This window comes from Schistocerca cancellata, chromosome 1, assembly GCF_023864275.1.
Source record: "Schistocerca cancellata isolate TAMUIC-IGC-003103 chromosome 1, iqSchCanc2.1, whole genome shotgun sequence".
NCBI lineage: Eukaryota > Metazoa > Arthropoda > Insecta > Orthoptera > Acrididae > Schistocerca > Schistocerca cancellata.
This window is the reverse complement of record NC_064626.1, coordinates 812238361-812256530: the sequence shown is the minus strand read 5'-3', so window position 1 is coordinate 812256530 and position 18170 is coordinate 812238361. Positions and strand designations below refer to the sequence as shown.

Below are 18170 nucleotides of genomic sequence, written 5' to 3'. Positions count from 1 at the left end.
TGTTTCTTGCCACCAACATACTTCACATCGTACATCCATTAAGTATATTCCCATACAGGGTAGACATTTTACTTGAAAGTCGCTCACCCAGTGTCTGTGGATAGATATGAAATTTCTGTGCCTGTGTTGTTCCAAATTTTGATGGTGTCAGTGGATGGATATGAAATTACAGTGCCTGTGTTGTTCCGAATTTCGCTACAATGTTCCTCCAGATTGCATGCATGGTTGATGACATATGGAAGTTAGAGTCTGGCCATGAGTTGTACTCAGATAGCCAAATGGTAAGGCAACCGCTCACGATAAGCGGGGTTTGAGTCCCAGTCCGGCTCAAATTTTCATTGTCATGATCCCATTAGACAGCTGATGGTTGTCCATATTCATAACTGTGAATGCCTTTAATGTATAAGTGAATGAAGGACAGCAGTGATCCTAGGACCAACCTCACACTTTATTCGTAGTACATCAGTGATACGTACATAACAGTAGCTTGGTGAAATTACATAGTACAGCTACAGTCTTAAATACTAAAAGTCATTGCACATACCGGTATCATGTGAAGGAGTACAGCTGTAATCTTAAGTATTAAAAACATCATTGTCTACATCATAGAACTCTCTTTGTACTGCAACAGGGGGTTTTTGTTTGTCAGTCATATAATTTCATTTTGAATTTTTTAAATCTAAAGGATTAAGAAGTGAGAGGAAACTTGTTAAAAGTTTTGAGGGGATTCACTTCATGGGAGTTTCCTGTTATTGCTAGCCTGGGGCTTTGGAATGTCACTGTTTGCCTTATTTCTAGTGCCATGTCTGTGAATTGTTTCACTGGTAACATATTCTTTAACGTTGTTTCTGAGAAAGTGTGCAGACACATAGATAAACAGATTCACTACTTTTAGTGTCCTGAGCCTGGTAAAAGGAGGACAACAGTGCTCTATAGAACCAGCTGTGTATTATTTTATATGGACTTTGTGTGTGTGTGTGTGTGTGTGTGTGTGTGTGTGTGTGTAAATGTCCATGTCCCCATATGAGTAGGCCTTGTATCATACGGAGATAATTACTTCTGACCACCTCTCTCTGTTTCCACATGTAGTGGGACACTTGTGAAATCTTTTCACAACAAACTTGGTTGATATGCTCTTTCCTATTGAATTTGGCATCACAGTGTATTCTTAAGGGTGTGACACATTTATTTTCTATATTCTTAGACAGTCCTTACATAAGCTTTTGGATTTCATTGAATCTTATCAAGAGTTAGGGTCTCATCATGTGAAGTAAGTAAAGTTATATCATCAACATAGCAGGCTACAGACTGTGATACACAAGAAGGCTGTTAATTAATAGCCACAAAGAAAAAGAAGGGGATTGTCTTCTGCTGTTCAGATAGGAAGCAATTACTGTTAATCGAGTTTTGTGTACACCACAATACTCCAGTCTGACCAACAATTTTTAGAACAGCTGCAGTGGTATACTTTAAACTAGCTGAAATCCATACTGACTATTACAGAGGAGGCCATGCTTTTCAAAATAATTGCTGAATTGAGGTACACTTGTGAATCAAATATTTTGAGAGTATCGGCACAACACATACCAGCCAGTAGCTCTGTGGGAGTTGTTTATCACTCTGATAGGGGCATAACTTTTAAGATTTTGAGTGAATCTGGAGGAACTCTGTACCCTAAACATTTATTAAAAATAAAACTTTGTGGCTTACTTATAAAGTGAACTGTGCTTTTGACACACAATTATACATCCAGTAGCAGTCCATACTTTTGCAATTATATGATTTAGAAACAGTTTTACAGACCTCATTGGGTGTGATTTTATCCCAGACAGTTGGGGACTAAGCAGATCCCTTGCAGATGTGTCTGTGGCCTAATTTTGTCTCTAAGTTCTCTGACTGATATGACAAAGCAATCATTCAATTCTCTCGGATCAAGCAGAGGTGACATACCTGTCTAGATGAATCATCTCATTTAATAACTTCCAATGCTGCCTTACACATATTGGGGCACCTTCTATGCACCTTTCGTGTGGGGCTTTAATGGCTCATATAAGCTTAGCTCCTTTTCATATTGCTATTATTCCAGCCAAGAGTACCGTATTTACTCGAATCTAAGCCGCACTCGAATCTAAGCCGCACCTGAAAAATGAGACTCGAAATCAAGGAAAAAAAAATTTCCCGAATCTAAGCCGCACCTGAAATTTGAGACTCGAAATTCAAGGGGAGAGAAAAGTTTTAGGCCACACCTCCAAATCGAAACAAAGTTGGTCCATTGTAATATGAGACACAATTTAGGTCGAATGAATGACAATACAGCTACAGTAGTTTGGTTCGAGTCGTAAGCTTAGCAGTTAAGCTTTACCACGTAGCCATTGCTATGCGTCAGGTGCTCCGTCCGTATTTATACGGGTACCCTTCCTTTTTCACGTGCTTCGTCTAGTTTGAATCGATTGCCTATTTTGCTTTGATCTGATAAGTGCCGTTTTCTTTGTTATAGGTGTTTGCGTCACTCTTAAGCTGAAAATGCATTACTGCACTGTGTCATGCATTGTTTGTCGCATTCTAATAGTGCGTGTTTACGGCCTGTCGCGGCTCGCGGCATGGCTTGCTTTTGTGCGCGCTACCGCCGCGTACAATTAAAAAAAAAGAGAGGAATCGTCTCATTAGCGAAACAATGGCAAGAGACTGCTATTTGTTGTTACTTACACTGCTGCTTTCTTTGATAATGATCAACAAGAATCAAATTATAGACTGCGTAAGATAGAACATGTTCTGAACGAGAGTTAGGCGAAAATTTTTCTCCGTTTGAAAATCTTTGCGGCCGCTTCTTTATTACATCAAATTCAGCACAGAAATTAGAGTCATCTTAGATTTAAAAATCTAATAACTTGCCGTGCTTCATTTCAGACTGTATCATTATTAGGCATAAGAATAATAAGAATATAAACATGACACGATACGTATATTCTTCCGCGTTTGCTGTTGTCTCACTCTAGTTTCGTAGTTTATTAGGCAGACAGGATTTAAATGAGATAGCAGCAAACACAATAGAATACATGGCAAAATGTTTATATTCGTATTATTCTTATGGTGAAGAGAATACTGTATGTGATTCAAATTTCATCAGGTTCCTATTAGCAACCATCTCTTCTCACAGATAGGAAAAAATTCAGATCGTGGAGTTGGCCATATTGACAAACATCCCAAACAGTCTTGCCAGTCAGATTTTCGTGGTACACTGAAATTGTGCTACATTCGAAGATGAACAATACGGAATTTGTATTTACTTCGTTGGATAATGTATGAAAATGCAGTGGTCGAAACTCGCGGCGGAGAAAAAAAACTCGTCTTCCACTTTTTTTTTTAATTTATTTACTGACGCAGAGGTTTTGGCGCCAGTATTTATCTTTATCAAAGCATGCCTGTGTCACACTACATATATTCGAAGGCAGAAGTTAGTTGTGGCGGCACGTACCAACATTTTTCATAACTTCCACTTGCTTTGCACTCGATTCTAAGCCGCAGGCGGTTTTTTGGATTACGAAAACCGGAAAAAAAGTACGCCTTAGATTTGAGTAAATACGGTATCCATTATTTCATTTTGCCTAATGGCTTTTCTTCCCTTCAACAACTAAGTGTTGTTTTCCTTTGTTACTATTCTCCGCGTCACTCAATGTCTATCCTTTATTTTCTCTTATGACCTGTGTGTTACTGTTGCCTTCCAGACCACACACAGAATTGCAGTGCAGGAGAACTTTACAGATGGAGAGGACGATATTTTTCATTTCAGGGAAAATGAAATGAGAAATATCGTCCTCTCCATCTGTAAAATTCTCCTGCACTGCAATTCTAAATTTGTGCATTCCATTTTCCAGAGTGACACTCTTGCAGTCCAGGAACGAGGGCAGCATGCACAACGCCCCATCAAAAAACTTACCATCCTTATTTATCTCCTATTGCTGCCTTGGACCGCCACTACCCATCACCTCCACAAGAGACTCAATGAAATCTCCCCACACTTCCTCATAGCAACAAACTCTGCCTTGCAGATCTACTACATTCAGCACATCCTCAGAAACTCACTCCCACCACCACACAGAATCCAGAGCGTAAACAGACCAGAAACACAGTCAGGAAGCTATCCTCCAAAAGCCTCAGTCCCACAGACATATCAGTCCTTTCCAAAGACCTTACCTTTTGCTCCGCTTCAGAATTCACTCATGCTGGACTTGTTGAAAGCCTTCTGTCCTTCTTACAGTCGAAACCCTTTTTCACCCCCAACCCTACCAATCAGACTCAATCCAAAACAAATGTTGATCTCTGCCTGACGCAGTTCACTCCTCCGTCTAACAATGATCCACACCTACTGCCCCCAAATCACCGCCCATTAACTTTGCAGAATTTCCTAACCTCATACCTTGCCTCACAATCCTTCAGTTTGAAAACCACCCTTACATCCACAGAAGTAACAACTCTCCACCACCTAAAAAATGGTCCCACCATTATAATCTTATCTGCCGACAAATGCTCCAACACTGTGGTTATGAACTGCAGGGATTACCTGGCAGAAGGTCTCTGCCACCTACTAACCCTGTCACAGCAATGCCATTCCATGAATCGAGCAGGGCTTCAGTCCCTCCTCAAATCCTTAGGCCCATTCCAGAACATCTATCTCTTTCCTAACCCCCACCACTCCCCGCACTCCTACCCTCTACAGTCCTCCTAAAGTCTGATACCCAACCACCCAGGCTGCCCCATTGTGGTCGGTTACACTGCTCCCACAGAAAGAATCTCTATATTCATTGATCAGTACCTCTAGCCAATTACTCTTCACCTACCCTCCTATATAAAAGACTCTAACCATTTCTTCCATCAACTCATCACAGTTGCTGTTCCTTTACCACCTGATGACTTGCTTGTCACTGGTGATACCACCTCCCTTTATGCTAACACGCTTACATCCTAACCCATGGCCTTGTCCTTGTTGCTATTGAGCACTACCTTTCTCAATGCCCAACTGAATCCAAACATACAACCTTCATCTTGGTCGCAATGACCAGCTATATCCTCAACTGCAATTACTTCACATCTGAAAGCATCTCCTACAAACAAATCCACGGTACGCCAGTGGGCGTCCACATTGGCAACTGCCTATGTCATCCTATTCATGGCCATTTACAGGAATCCTTCCTAAACACCCAGAATCCCAATCAGATTCATTAGTGACATCTTTATGATATGGATCAATGGTGAGAAACCAACACATTCTCCCCCACTCGCTTCACATGCTCTTTCCAACCCAACAAGCCACCTTTCTTGATGTAGACATCCACCGCAAGGTTGACTACATCAATCCTCTGTCCACGTCAAACCTACCAAGCATCAGCAGTACCTCCACTTTGACAGCTGCCACCAATTCCACACTAAGAAGTCCCTTCCAATACAGCCTAGCCAACTGTGGTCTTCACAATTGTAGTGACCAGCAGTTCCTCTACAAGTATGCCAAGTGTACCACTGAGGTCTTCACAGTCTGAAATTACCTTCCCAGAAACAGATCTCCCAGGCATTCTCTCTCCAGTAACCTATCACCTCCCACGTACCTACTGTCCACCCACAAAGGAGCACTCCTCGTGTGACTCATTACCACTAAGTTCTGGAGCCATTTCGTATTCCATCAAAGGCAGGGCTACCTCTGAAATCAGCCATGTGATCTACAAACCAAGCTCCAACCATTGCACTGCTGTCTACATGCACATGAAAAGTAACAAGCTGTCTATCTGCGTGAATGGACAGTGCCAAACTGTGGCCAAGACACAGCTGGACCACCCAGTTTTTGAACACGCTGCCTAACCCAATGTGCTTCACGTGACTCAAAGCCTCCTTTACATGATGAGTAGCTATCTTTTCTTACCATATTATTGTTATTTCGTCCTGGACTTTCGATTTTGTTATCTAGACGTGCATCATTATAGGACATTTGTTTGTGCAATGCAAGTTAAAGGGGTCATGCTGTCTTGTTCTGAATCTCCCATTTTTTGTTCTGTATCTCCCATTTCTATATTAAAATCTCCACAGATAAAAACCGTTGTTTTAAACTTAAAAAGTTTATTGACCACTAACTCAAACTGATCAAAAAATATATTTATATCTCCATTTGGAGACCTACATAAACTAATGATCATTATGTTTTCTTCAGTCAGTCTTATGTACTTAAATTCTCCATTTATTTTTGAAGAATATGGTGTCATGTCTAATTTCGAATATTTAAGACCTTGTTTGATGGAAATTCCAGCAGCATCATCTTATTGGTGTTTTGTATACATTATGACAGCTGCAACATACACTTGAAGAATGAAACTGTCTACGTGATTTTCTGTTAGCCAGTACTTTTATACACATATCATATCTACTTCTTTAATGTTGCAAAAATATTCTAATTCTAGTAGTTTTTCTTATACAGTAGATATTGGCTTGCAGCAATGTAAATATTTTATCATTGTTTTCATTCTTAAGTGAGCACTCATCTGCAAGGGGAGTATCTGATTTGTGCATTTTGTAACTGTCTAAGATGGAACTGCTGGAATGTTTACATCTCCTAGTTATACATTTTCGTCATTGCTCTTCATCTTGGTAGATATCACTAGAATTTCATTGTGTCACGTGTTAAATTCTAAAGACACATCATTTTTGTCTTTCAAAGATATAACATGCTTAATACCAAGCTGCATGTTTGACCTCTGATGAACTATATCTAACAAATGCCTTTCCCATTCTGTAGATGTAGAGACCATGTGCTGTATGAAACTTGTTTCCACTACTGTGCTTATATCAATTTATATGGCATTTTTAAATTCTCTGCATACATTTCGCACAGCTTTATTTGTCTTTCCTACCTTATTCACACAGGATCAGTTATGTAGATCATGAAGATGTGGTACAGAAAAAACTGTAGCATCTCACTTTTCTATTATCTCTGCCTCTCTTGAGTAATAAAACAACTATTCCAGTTGCTAGTTGAGACAAGAGATAACATTATCAGCCAACGGTTATTCTGCTCTGAATTATCACAGTACAGCTTCCAAGGTTCTCTGGTGTACTGTCATATTCAATCATCAATGGTCCACAGTATTTTAGTGAATAATCATTACCTGATGGAAACCATAAGAACCACCTGATGATGGCGTAACATTTATTCACTGAAATATTGTGGACCTTTGATGAGTGGATCCAGGAGGACATCTGAGAACCTTGGAAGCAGTATATTCACGGGAAAAGCCTCAGGTCACATATTAACATACATCTTAAAACTTTCATTTATATTACTTAGCAATTCAAGTATTTCAGAAGAACTGTGGTGACAGTTGCATGAAATGTCTAACGCTTACCATATTTTCACCCCGGGAATTCTTCATCCATTATCTTGTTATTTGTTGTATTGCTATGCGAAATTAAAATTTACATTAAATCTGCTGTCTGTTTAATGTGCTACTTTTATTGCCCATAGCTCCATTTGGAAGAGAGGTGTGAACTTTTTTCATTTGCACTGGTTGTTGAGATCATATTTTAATTTTTTGATTACAGGGAACGGAGACTCATCAAAAGTGCAAGAGGAGTTGCTAGACCTAATTGCAGGCATGCAGAGCAAGCGAATGGATGAACAAAGGGTTGCTTTGCCACATTTACCAGGACTGCTTCCACCATCACAAGTACAGAGGCTTTCACTTGGTTCTGCTCCAGATGATACCTTCTTAGAGATGCTGATGCGTTGTCAGGTTAGATTTACAGCAGTTTTGACTTTTAACTTGCCTTGCATGTGTAATGTAAAGTTAATAATTATCTACATGGGTACTCTGAAAATCACATTTAAGTGCCTGGCAGAGGGTTATCAAACGACCTTCACAGTTCTCTGTTATTCTAATCTTGTGTAGTTCTTTCCGTGCAAGCTCTGATTTTCCATATTTTATCATGGTGATTGTTTCTCCCTGTGTAGATCAGCATCAACAAAATATTTTCACATTCGTAGAAGAAAGTTGGTGACTGAAATTTCATGAGCAGATTCATCCGCAACGAGAAACATCTTTGTTTTAACGATGCCCGACCCAAATCCAGTATCATTTCAGTCACACACTCTCCCCTATTTCGCGATAATAAAAAACATGCTGCCATTCTTTGAACTTTCTCTATGTACTCCATTAGTCCTATCTGGTAAGGATCCCACACCAAGCAGCAGTATTCTAAAAGAGGACGGACAAGTGTAGTGTAGGCAGTCTCTTTAGTAAATCACTTACTTTTATAAGTGTCCTGCCAATAAAACAACACAGTCTTTGGTTAGGCTTCCCCACAACATTTTCTATTCGTTTCTTCCAATTTAAGTTGTTCATAATTGTAATTCCTAGGTATTTAGCTGAATTTGCGGCCTTTAGATTTGACTGATTTATCGTGTAACCGAAGTGTAACAGATTCCTTTTAGCACTCATGTGGATGACCTCACACTTTTTGTTATTTAGGGTCAATTGCCAATTTTTGCACTATACCGATATCTTTTCTAAATCATTTTGCAATTTGTTTTGACCTTCTGATGACTTTATAAGTTGATAAACGACAGCATCATCTGCAAAAAATCTAAGACATCTGCTCAGATTGTCTCCCAAATCGTTTATATAAATAAGAAACAACAAAGGGCCTTTAACACTATCTTGGGGAATGCCAGAAATCACTTCTGTTTTACTCAATGACTTTCATCAATTACTACAACATCTCAGACAGGATATCGCCGAATCTAGTCAGATTACAGACAAACCTTCTGGAAATCCAGAAATACAGAATACATTTAAAATCCCTTGTCAGTAGCACACAACTCATCGTACAAGTAAAGAGCTGGTTGTGTTTAACAAGAATGATGTTTTCTAAATCCGTGTTGAGTGTGTGTGTGTGTGTGTGTGTGTGTGTGTGTCAATAGAACATTTTTTTGGAGGTAATTTGTAATGTTTGAATATAGATGTTAATGATATGGGCCTGTAATTTCTTTCTTGAATATTGGTGTGATCTGTGCAACTTTTCAATCTTTGGGTACAGATCTTTCATTTAGGGAATGGTTGTATATGATTACTAAATATGGAGCTATTGCATCAGCACACTCTGAAAGGACCTAATTGGTATACAGTCGGGACCAGAAGACTTGCTTTTATTAAGTGATTTAAGTTGCTTCACTACTACGAGGTTATCTACTTCTACATTAATTATGTTTGCAGCTGTTCTTGATTCGAATTCTGCAATATTTATTCGTCTTCTTTGGTAAAGGAATTTCGGAAGGCTGTGTTTAGTAACTGTGCTTTGGCAGCACTGTCTTCAATAGTATCTCCCTTGCTATCATGCAGAGAAGGCATTGATTGTGTCTTGCCGCTAGGCTACTTCACATACTACCAGAATCTCTTTGGATTTTCTGCCAGCTTTTGAGATAATGTTTTGTTGTGGAAACTATCATAAGCATTTCACATTCAAGTCCGCACTTAATTTCAAGCTTCTGTAAAAGATTGCCAATCTTGGTGATTTTGCATATGTTTAAATTTGGCATGTTTTTTCGTTGTTTCTGAAACAGTGTTCTGACGCATTTTGTGCACTATGGGGGATCGGCTCCAATATTTGTTAATTTGTTTGGTATAAATCTCTCAATTGCTGCTGATACTATTTCTTTGAATTTAAGCCACATCTGGTCTACACATACATTGTTAATTTGGAAGGAGTGGAGACTGTCTCTTTAAAAAGCATGAAGTGAATTTTTATCTGCTTTTTTCAGTAGATGTATTTTTCATTTATTTTTGGAGGATTTGGAGGTACAACATTCAATCTCAATACGACAACCCTGTGTTCACTAATCCCTGTATCCATTTTGATGCTCGTTAATAACTCACTATTATTTGTTGTTAAGAGGTCAAGTGTGTTTTCACAGTCGTTAACTATCCGCTTGGGCTCATGAAGTAACTGCTCGAAATAATTTACAGAGAATGCGTATAGCACAATTTCGGATGATGATTTATGCGTATATCCAGAATTAAACATGTATTTTCTTTCTGTAATGTTACATTACTATTTTGAATAGTAGAGCAAAATAAAATTTAGGGTAGGGATAAAGATAACTTTGCAACTGCGGGGGATGCAGGTGTAATAACAGTTACCATGTGCTGCTTTTATCCTTAATGTGTTGGTGTCTGCCAAGCTTAGTGGTAGTGTTCATGCTTAATGTATACAATCATCAGTGTCTCATAATTTAGTGAGGGCATCAGCTTTGACTGCTCATAAATCTGGAAAGTGTGGGTTGGTTAGTTACTAATGTTGTAGTTGTCATTGTGGAGATGTGCAGCCATATTTGCCAGGAACTAAAACCACTTAAACATTTTATTGGTTGCTCCATGTGCTATCCAGGATATTTCAGAAAGAAAAATAAATATTTCATGTTTTTTGTCATAAGGACAATTTAGTTCATGTAACATGTTCACATTTCAGTGTATATGGAGACACAGCTACTGAAAGTTCATGCATTTTAATTTTGATACCTGCTCGTAAGTCTGAAACATATGACTGGTATTCTGTGTTCTTATGTTTGAATCTAATTGGACTGCAGCATCAAGCTGACTATCTGTGCTAATAGAAATATTGAAAACAGTGCCACCTCTCTTTACACTCGCTGAATATGCCAATGTGTTATTTTTTTAAGGATTTTACAGTAGAATTGCTTCTGCTTCATGTGAAGAATTTCAACATTTATGATGTTCCACATGCTGAAGTATGATGAATATTACCAACAGCATACCTATTATCAGAGCTGAGAGGGGACAATTCATATTAGTTTAATGACAAACAGTTCAATAATTTTGAAATTCATGACAAATGGCACATGGTACACTCGCTATTAGTCAATATCCATCATGTGTTTGCTTTCTTCCAATTGATGCTGAATTGATATGTCTGTCTGTGTGGCAGGGCAGGATGTTTGTTTGATTTGTGAAGACATTTTTTTTTTATAATGAACAGAATGCAATCTCTGCTAGCCCCCTTGCACCACACCCACCTCCACGTCTTCACTCATCCTGCACACACACACACACACACACACACACACACACACACACACACACACAAATCATCTTACTCACAGTCTCCCCTTCCTATCCACTTCTCCATGTCATCATCAAGGTACGCTGCGTGAACATACAATTGCCTTTGTTGCAATCCTGTCCCATACACCCAACTGTCCCTCCCTCCCTGCTGTCAGCCATCCTTCCCCAACCCTCTCTCCTATTCCCACTCCCCACCTCTTTACCCACCCACTCCACCCAACACAACTCCACATCCCAGTTGAGCCACACAATTGCATTCTATGCCTATAGTATGCAGTGAGTTGTTTACTTTTGCTCCTTGAATTTTTACTACATTACTTTTTCCCAGTTTTAATCATAGTGTGTAGAACTTGCAAGATCCCCTCGCTTCTAAACTGATACTGTTATTACTCAGCTTAGCCGCGAATCTGTAGAGGGTGGTATATGTGACGTAAAGTATGACTGGTCAGCATTTCCACCCGGAATTTGCGAGTGTAAGTCGGACCTTCCTTGATCCGCCTTGGTGGGTCATGTCATCGGATTTCCTCCTACCTGTGCGCGGTGCAGCTCTCGTAAATGTCATCCTGTGCAGATTCTTTATTGGCACATTGGATGTCTCTGTTAGTGGAAGCTAATTATCTGAAATTGCTGTCGGTCAACATTGGGGTATCTATTTACTCGAAATTAACATTCAGAATGCCTAATATCAATTTTATTCCTATTAGATCAATAATGAAACACTCATGTCACAAACTACTAGTAACCGGGAGCATGGCTACCATCGAACAAGACAGGAAGAGCTCTTAATGCCGACTGCCGACTTTGGCGCGCAGTCCGTATCTCTTGCTAGTTTCGTCACAGTTCGTGGATTTCCAATGAAGTTCGTACTTACTAAGATGTGCATTTGTTAATGAACGGGTATGAATTTTAACGAGACAAAATTATGATAGTTTTAAACATTCAGAGGCTTCTCCTAGTATTCATGTTGTCATAAATGACTTTAATTATTAAATATAAATAATCAAAATCTGTGACTTTGGTGCCAAGATGGCGGTACTTCCCGTCCTGTATATTTCCCAGGCTAACGCTTCGTCACCTAGCCAGCCAGTGTGGGAAATGCTCTCCGGTTCATGGCCAGCTACGGACTACAGCACTTCCTAAGTATCGTGAATACATCAATAAGAGACAATAATTTATTAAAACTGGTAAAAATGTCTTCCTCACATCAGAGGCACCTTACAAACTTACAGTAATTTTTGAGAAGTTCAGTTTGCCTAGGTTATTTGAAATTCTGTCTAGCTTTCTTACACACACAAAGCAAGCACACACAAAAGCAAAAGTAAGTAGCCTCCTCCCTCCCCACCTTCTCTCCAACCCTCCGTCTAAACTGCAACGCTTCACTGTCCGACACTCCTACCATACTATCCCTACCCCTCCCCACCCCAGACTCGTCCTTACCCCCACCCAGTCACCACTCCCATCAAGCACTGGTGCTGCTGCTCGCAGTGTGGTTTCAGCTCTCTGAGACTGCAGACATGTGTGCAAGTTGCGTTTGCGGGATTTGTGTGTGTGTGTGTGTGTGTGTGTGTGTGTGTGTGTGTGTGTGTGTGTGTGTGTGTGTACTGCTGACAAAGGCCTTAGGCTTAATGGCTGAAAGCTATAATTGTTGAATCTTTTTGTTGTGCCTATCATGACTCAATATCTCCGCTATATGGTGAGTTGCAACTTTCCTTCTCTGGTATATTTGTTACTTATTTACTTCATAAATTTTGATTCGCTAAAGCTAAAACTCTCCCTTTCTCCCCATAGGGTGGGGTTTGAGAGAGACAAATTAGAGTTTTACAAATATTGACCCAAATATTAATATTTTCCACAGATTCGGATAAGTTTTGTTTGTTTCGTGGTCATGAGGCCACACAACTTTTAATTATCAAACAAATCATTTGACTAGCTAACTAACTAGCCAAACATCCTACTTACTAATGAGTGAACTCATTAACTAAAAAACTCTCTGACTCACGAACCTAATTTTTTATTAGATTTGGAGTAATCACTCTTGTTTGTTGAGAAGTCTCACAACTGGGGTGCTTGCTTAGCTTGAATCTTTTAGTTTCTGGTGGAAAACCATAGAAAACGATATTCATAAATGTATTGACTTAACTCACGTTGTTCACATCTTTATTTTATTTCGGAATACCGCAGCTGTTAAATCGTTTACATTTTTATATTTATGTACGATAATCGATATCCCACTCAGCCTTGGTCGATAATCGATGCTCTTATCCAGCCCTTGCTGATGAGCAGCGTAATGTTTCGGAGTGCTGCCGATAGGTAGCGCAGAGACGAGAAATTCACCCTTTCTCGTAATAAGACTGGGCTTTAGAAATTATAAGTATTAATTAATAAACACGCTGTATCTTTTATCTGTCAGAGCAATTAGGCTGCAATATATCATTTATAACGATTGTTTTTTGGGCGACTTATGTTTGATTACCTTGTGTGACTGCGTTCACGGCTTTTGCTTGCTACCAGTCACGTTTGACACAGAGTTAGTATTGCTAGGCAGAATTACGCCGAGCGGGCCCCTTCACGCTAATAGAAATTCTAACCCTGCCTTTCTCGACTCCCCTTATCTTTCCTCTCTTGAGATTAATAGGGGGCATCTGCGGAAGAAAAAATTGAGATGCTGTACATTTATGGAGAAAGTGGGAGAAATTTTGACGATGCAGTTGCGCTTTATGCGCAGCGTTTTCCTGGCCAATTACGATCACGGTCCTCTTTTGTTCAAGTTATTAAACAATTTACGGCATAAGGTAGTGTGAACCCGAAAAAAAGAAGCCGTGCAGCTACTGTTTGTGGAGAAAACAATCAAGTGACAGTCCTAGCTGCTGTGGCTCATAATCCACGTGTGAGCACAAGAGAAATATCAAGGTAATCAGGAATTTCGCACATGAGTGTTTGGAAAATCCTGAAGCTCCACAAATTTCATCCATACCATGTGTCCATGCATCAGGAACTACACGGCGGTGACTTCCAAAACCGTCTAACGTTTTGTCACAGGGCAGTTCAGCGGATGCAAACAAACCAAAACTTTTTTGCCACAGTACTTTTCTGTGATGAGGCAACATTCACAAACCACAGCGAAGTTAATCACCATAACATGCATTACTGGAGTGAATAGAATCCACACTGAATTCGAGAAGTCAACCATCAGCGACCTTGGTCAGTTAATGTTTGGTGTGGTATAATTGGCGATACAGTGATCGGTCCATATTTTATCGATGCTAATTTGAATGGCAACAAATATTGAAATCTGTAGGTACTTGAAAATGAACTGTCAGATCAATTTTAAGACCTTAGCATCAAACTTTGACAAAATATGTGGCTTCAACATGGTGGTTGCCCAGCGTATTATTCATTAGTAGCATGCGATGTACTAGATTGACTTTATCGTGGTTGCTGGATCGGCAGGGCAGGTCCTGTGAATTGGCCAGCCAGATCGCCTGACCTTACCTCGCTATGTTTTTTCTTATGTGGTTATCTAAAAGATATTGTTTATCAGGAAATACTTACCACTCGCGAAAACATGCTGCAAAGAATAAGAGATGCTTGCACTGCAATTACACCAGACATGTTATCAAGATACGTGCAGGGATTTACAGAATGAGTCAATAAATGTAGCAAAGTTGGAGATCATCACTTTGAACATTTGATTTCATAAAACGGTTAGATGCAAGGTATTTACGGACAACAAGTAGACTGAAAGTGAGAAGCGATGGGACTCCCTGGAAACAAGTACCCCAAAATCTATTTACTTGCTAGTATTTGCTAATAATCAGCAATAAAACGAAACCAATTGTTCCTTTTCAGGATCACCAAATCTTAAATGGAAATATGTTCATCTTTAGTTAGTTAGTGAGTGGGTTAGTCTTTTCCTCAGTTAATCTTTTACTTTGTTTACTCTGTGAGCTAATGAGTTCACTCATTAGTAAGTAGGGTGTGTTTGGTTAGTCAGTTAGCTAGTCAGATGATTTGTTTGATAATTAAAAGTTGTGTGGCCTCATGACCAAGAAACAAACAAAACTTATCTGAATCTGCGGAAAAAATTAATATTTGGGTCAACGTTTGTAAAACTCTAATTCCTCTCTCTCAAACCCCACACTATGGTGAGAGAGGGAGAGTTTTAGTTTTAGCGAATCAAAATTTATGAGGTAAATAGGTAGTTTTTATTTATCCGTAACCATTTTCCATGCAAAAATGAGAACATGGATGTTCTTGAATTACAGTGCCAACTACCAAGAATCCAAACAAATGTTTAAGACAAAATGTATGTAGTTTTTTATGTAGAACCTGATTCTGCAATAAAAAATGGGAGTTCCCATCTGAAATTTTAAAGTTGCCTCCTGCCCCACCCCAGGGGGCTGAGGTGGCGGGCCAATTTTAGCACCAGTAGGTATTCCCCTCGAAAATAATTAGCTTTGGATTCCACACATTTTCTCGTGTGAAGCTTATTTTTTGAGTTATTCTGGTTTGTCAACTTAAAATTTACACCTGGTATAACATAGTTTGAAACTCATAAAAGGTATCCATCCATTGGTTATTATAACTACTACAGTATGTTCAACATAACCATTTCCTTCATTACCCTTTCAGCAGAGTCTCTTTGAGGATGGTACTTTGATATCGTTACACTATCACTTAAATTTGTCCACAAATTTCTTAAATATGGTCCCACTAAATTGACTACCAGAATAAAATAGCTGCCTTCCTGAAATATGATATTTAGCAAATTAATCAGTTTTTGGGAACCTTATAATACTCTTAGCCATAACTGCCTCAAGAGGATTCAATCAGATATACAGGGCTATTACAAATGATTGAAGCGATTTCATAAATTCACTGTAGCTCCATTCATTGACATATGGTCACGACACACTACAGATACGTAGAAAAACTCATAAAGTTTTGTTCGGCTGAAGCCGCACTTCAGGTTTCTGCCGCCAGAGTGCTCGAGAGCGCAGTGAGACAAAATGGCGACAGGAGCCGAGAAAGCATATGTCGTGCTTGAAATGCACTCACATCAGTCAGTCATAACAGTGCAACGACACTTCAGGACGAAGTTCAACAAAGATCCACCAACTGCTAACTCCATTTGGCGATGGTATGTGCAGTTTAAAGCTTCTGGGTGACACTGTAAGCGGAAATCAACGGGTCGGCCTGCAGTGAGCGAAGAAACGGTTGAACGTGTGCGGGCAAGTTTCACACATAGCCCGCAGAAGTCGACGAATAAAGCAAGCAGGGAGCTAAACGTACCACAGCCGACGGTTTGGAAAATCTTACGGAAAAGGCTAAAGCAGAAGCCTTACCGTTTACAATTGCTACAAGCCCTGACACCCGATGACAAAGTCAAACGCTTTGAATTTTCGGCGCGGTTGCAACAGCTCATGGAAGAGGATGCGTTCAGTGCGAAACTTGTTTTCAGTGATGAAGCAACATTTTTTCTTAATGGTGAAGTGAACAGACTAATGTGCGAATCTGGGCGGTAGAGAATCCTCACGCATTCGTGCAGCAAATTCGCAATTCACCAAAAGTTAACGTGTTTTGTGCAATCTCACGGTTTAAAGTTTACGGCCCCTTTTTCTTCTGTGAAAAAAACTTTACATGACACGTGTATCTGGACATGCTGGAAAATTGGCTCATGCCTTAACTGGAGACCGACAGCGCTGACTTCATCTTTCAACAGGATAGTGCTCCACCGCACTTCCATCATGATGTTCGGCATTTCTTACACAGGAGATTGGAAAACCGATGGATCGGTCGTGGTGGAGATCATGATCAGCAATTCATGTCATGGCCTCCACGCTCTCCTGACTTAACCCCATGCAATTTCTTTCTGTGGGGTTATGTGAAAGATTCAGTGTTTAAACCTCCTCTACCAAGAAACGTGCCAGAACTGCGAGCTCGCATCAATGATGCTTTCGAACTCATTGATGGGGACATGCTGTGCCGAGTGTGGGAGGAACTTGATTATTGGCTTCATGTCTGCCTAATCACTAAAGGGGCACATATCAAACATTTGTGAATGCCTAAAAAAACTTTTTGAGTTTTTGTATGTGTGTGCAAAGCATTGTGAAAATATCTCAAATAATAAAGTTATTGTAGAGCTGTGAAATCGCTTCAATCATTTGTAATAACCCTGTATAATTAGACCAGCAATTTAGGGCTACAAAAATGAAGGTTAATTCCTCTCTTCCTTTTGTTAGGGACCCATAAAAATCAACCCTATAGGCATTGGATACAGTTTCAACTTATGTGGTAGAACCATGTCCTTTACTTTTTGACAAATATATAATTGTCTAATATTAACTTTAACCAAGTACCCATACACTGAGGTGACAAAAGTCATGGTGTACCTTCTAATATCGTGTCAGACCTTTTGCTCATTATTGTGCAATAACTCAATGAGGCATGGACTCAGAAATTTGTTTCAAGCCCCCTGCGGAAGTACTGAGCCATGCTGCCTATACAGCCATCCATAATTGCACTTGTGGTCTACGGGTAGCGTCTTTGATTATTAATCAAAATGCCTTCAGTTCCAGGTTCAAAACCCACCACTGCTTAAAGTTTGATTAATAATCAGCATTGTCAGCCAAAGACTTTCAGCATAAGAAGTCACCCTAATGCTGCCAATGGCCTTGTCAAAGAGGATGGAGGAGTGGATAGAGGTTCAAGGCACTCTCTTGTCCTCGGGGTGGGAAACTGCCCCAAAAGGTAGAAGAATCAGCAATGATCAACATCATGAAGATGCAGAAGGCAGTGGAAACCATTGTATTAAAAACACACAACATGTGTCCACAGGACATGTGGCCTGTAATTGAAAAAGTGTCATGATGATTTCTCCATTGGCAAAAGATTCTGGAATAGTTCCCCATTTGGATCTCCAGAAGGGGACTGCAAAGCGGGAGGTGACCATGAGAAAAAGTATGAATAACCAATGAAAGGATGATGAGTCAGAGCATGGAATGTTGGAAGCTTGAATGTGGTAGGGAGGCGAGAAAATCTGAAAAGGGAAAT

At 39.7% G+C, this 18170-nt stretch overlaps 1 protein-coding gene across 3 annotated transcripts in view; it reads left to right on the top strand.

Annotated features, from left to right (window-relative positions):
* Positions 1 to 18170, top strand: part of LOC126188099 (G-protein-signaling modulator 2) — a 163547-nt gene that overhangs the window by 109832 nt on the left and 35545 nt on the right. For all 3 annotated transcript variants that reach the window (XR_007537822.1, XM_049929577.1, XM_049929566.1), the window contains exon 12: positions 7582 to 7772. Coding sequence is in view for 2 of the 3 variants with exons in the window: in XM_049929577.1 (XP_049785534.1) it covers positions 7582 to 7772 (191 nt within the window). In the remaining variant the exon portion in view is untranslated. The remainder of the gene's footprint in view (positions 1 to 7581; positions 7773 to 18170) is intronic.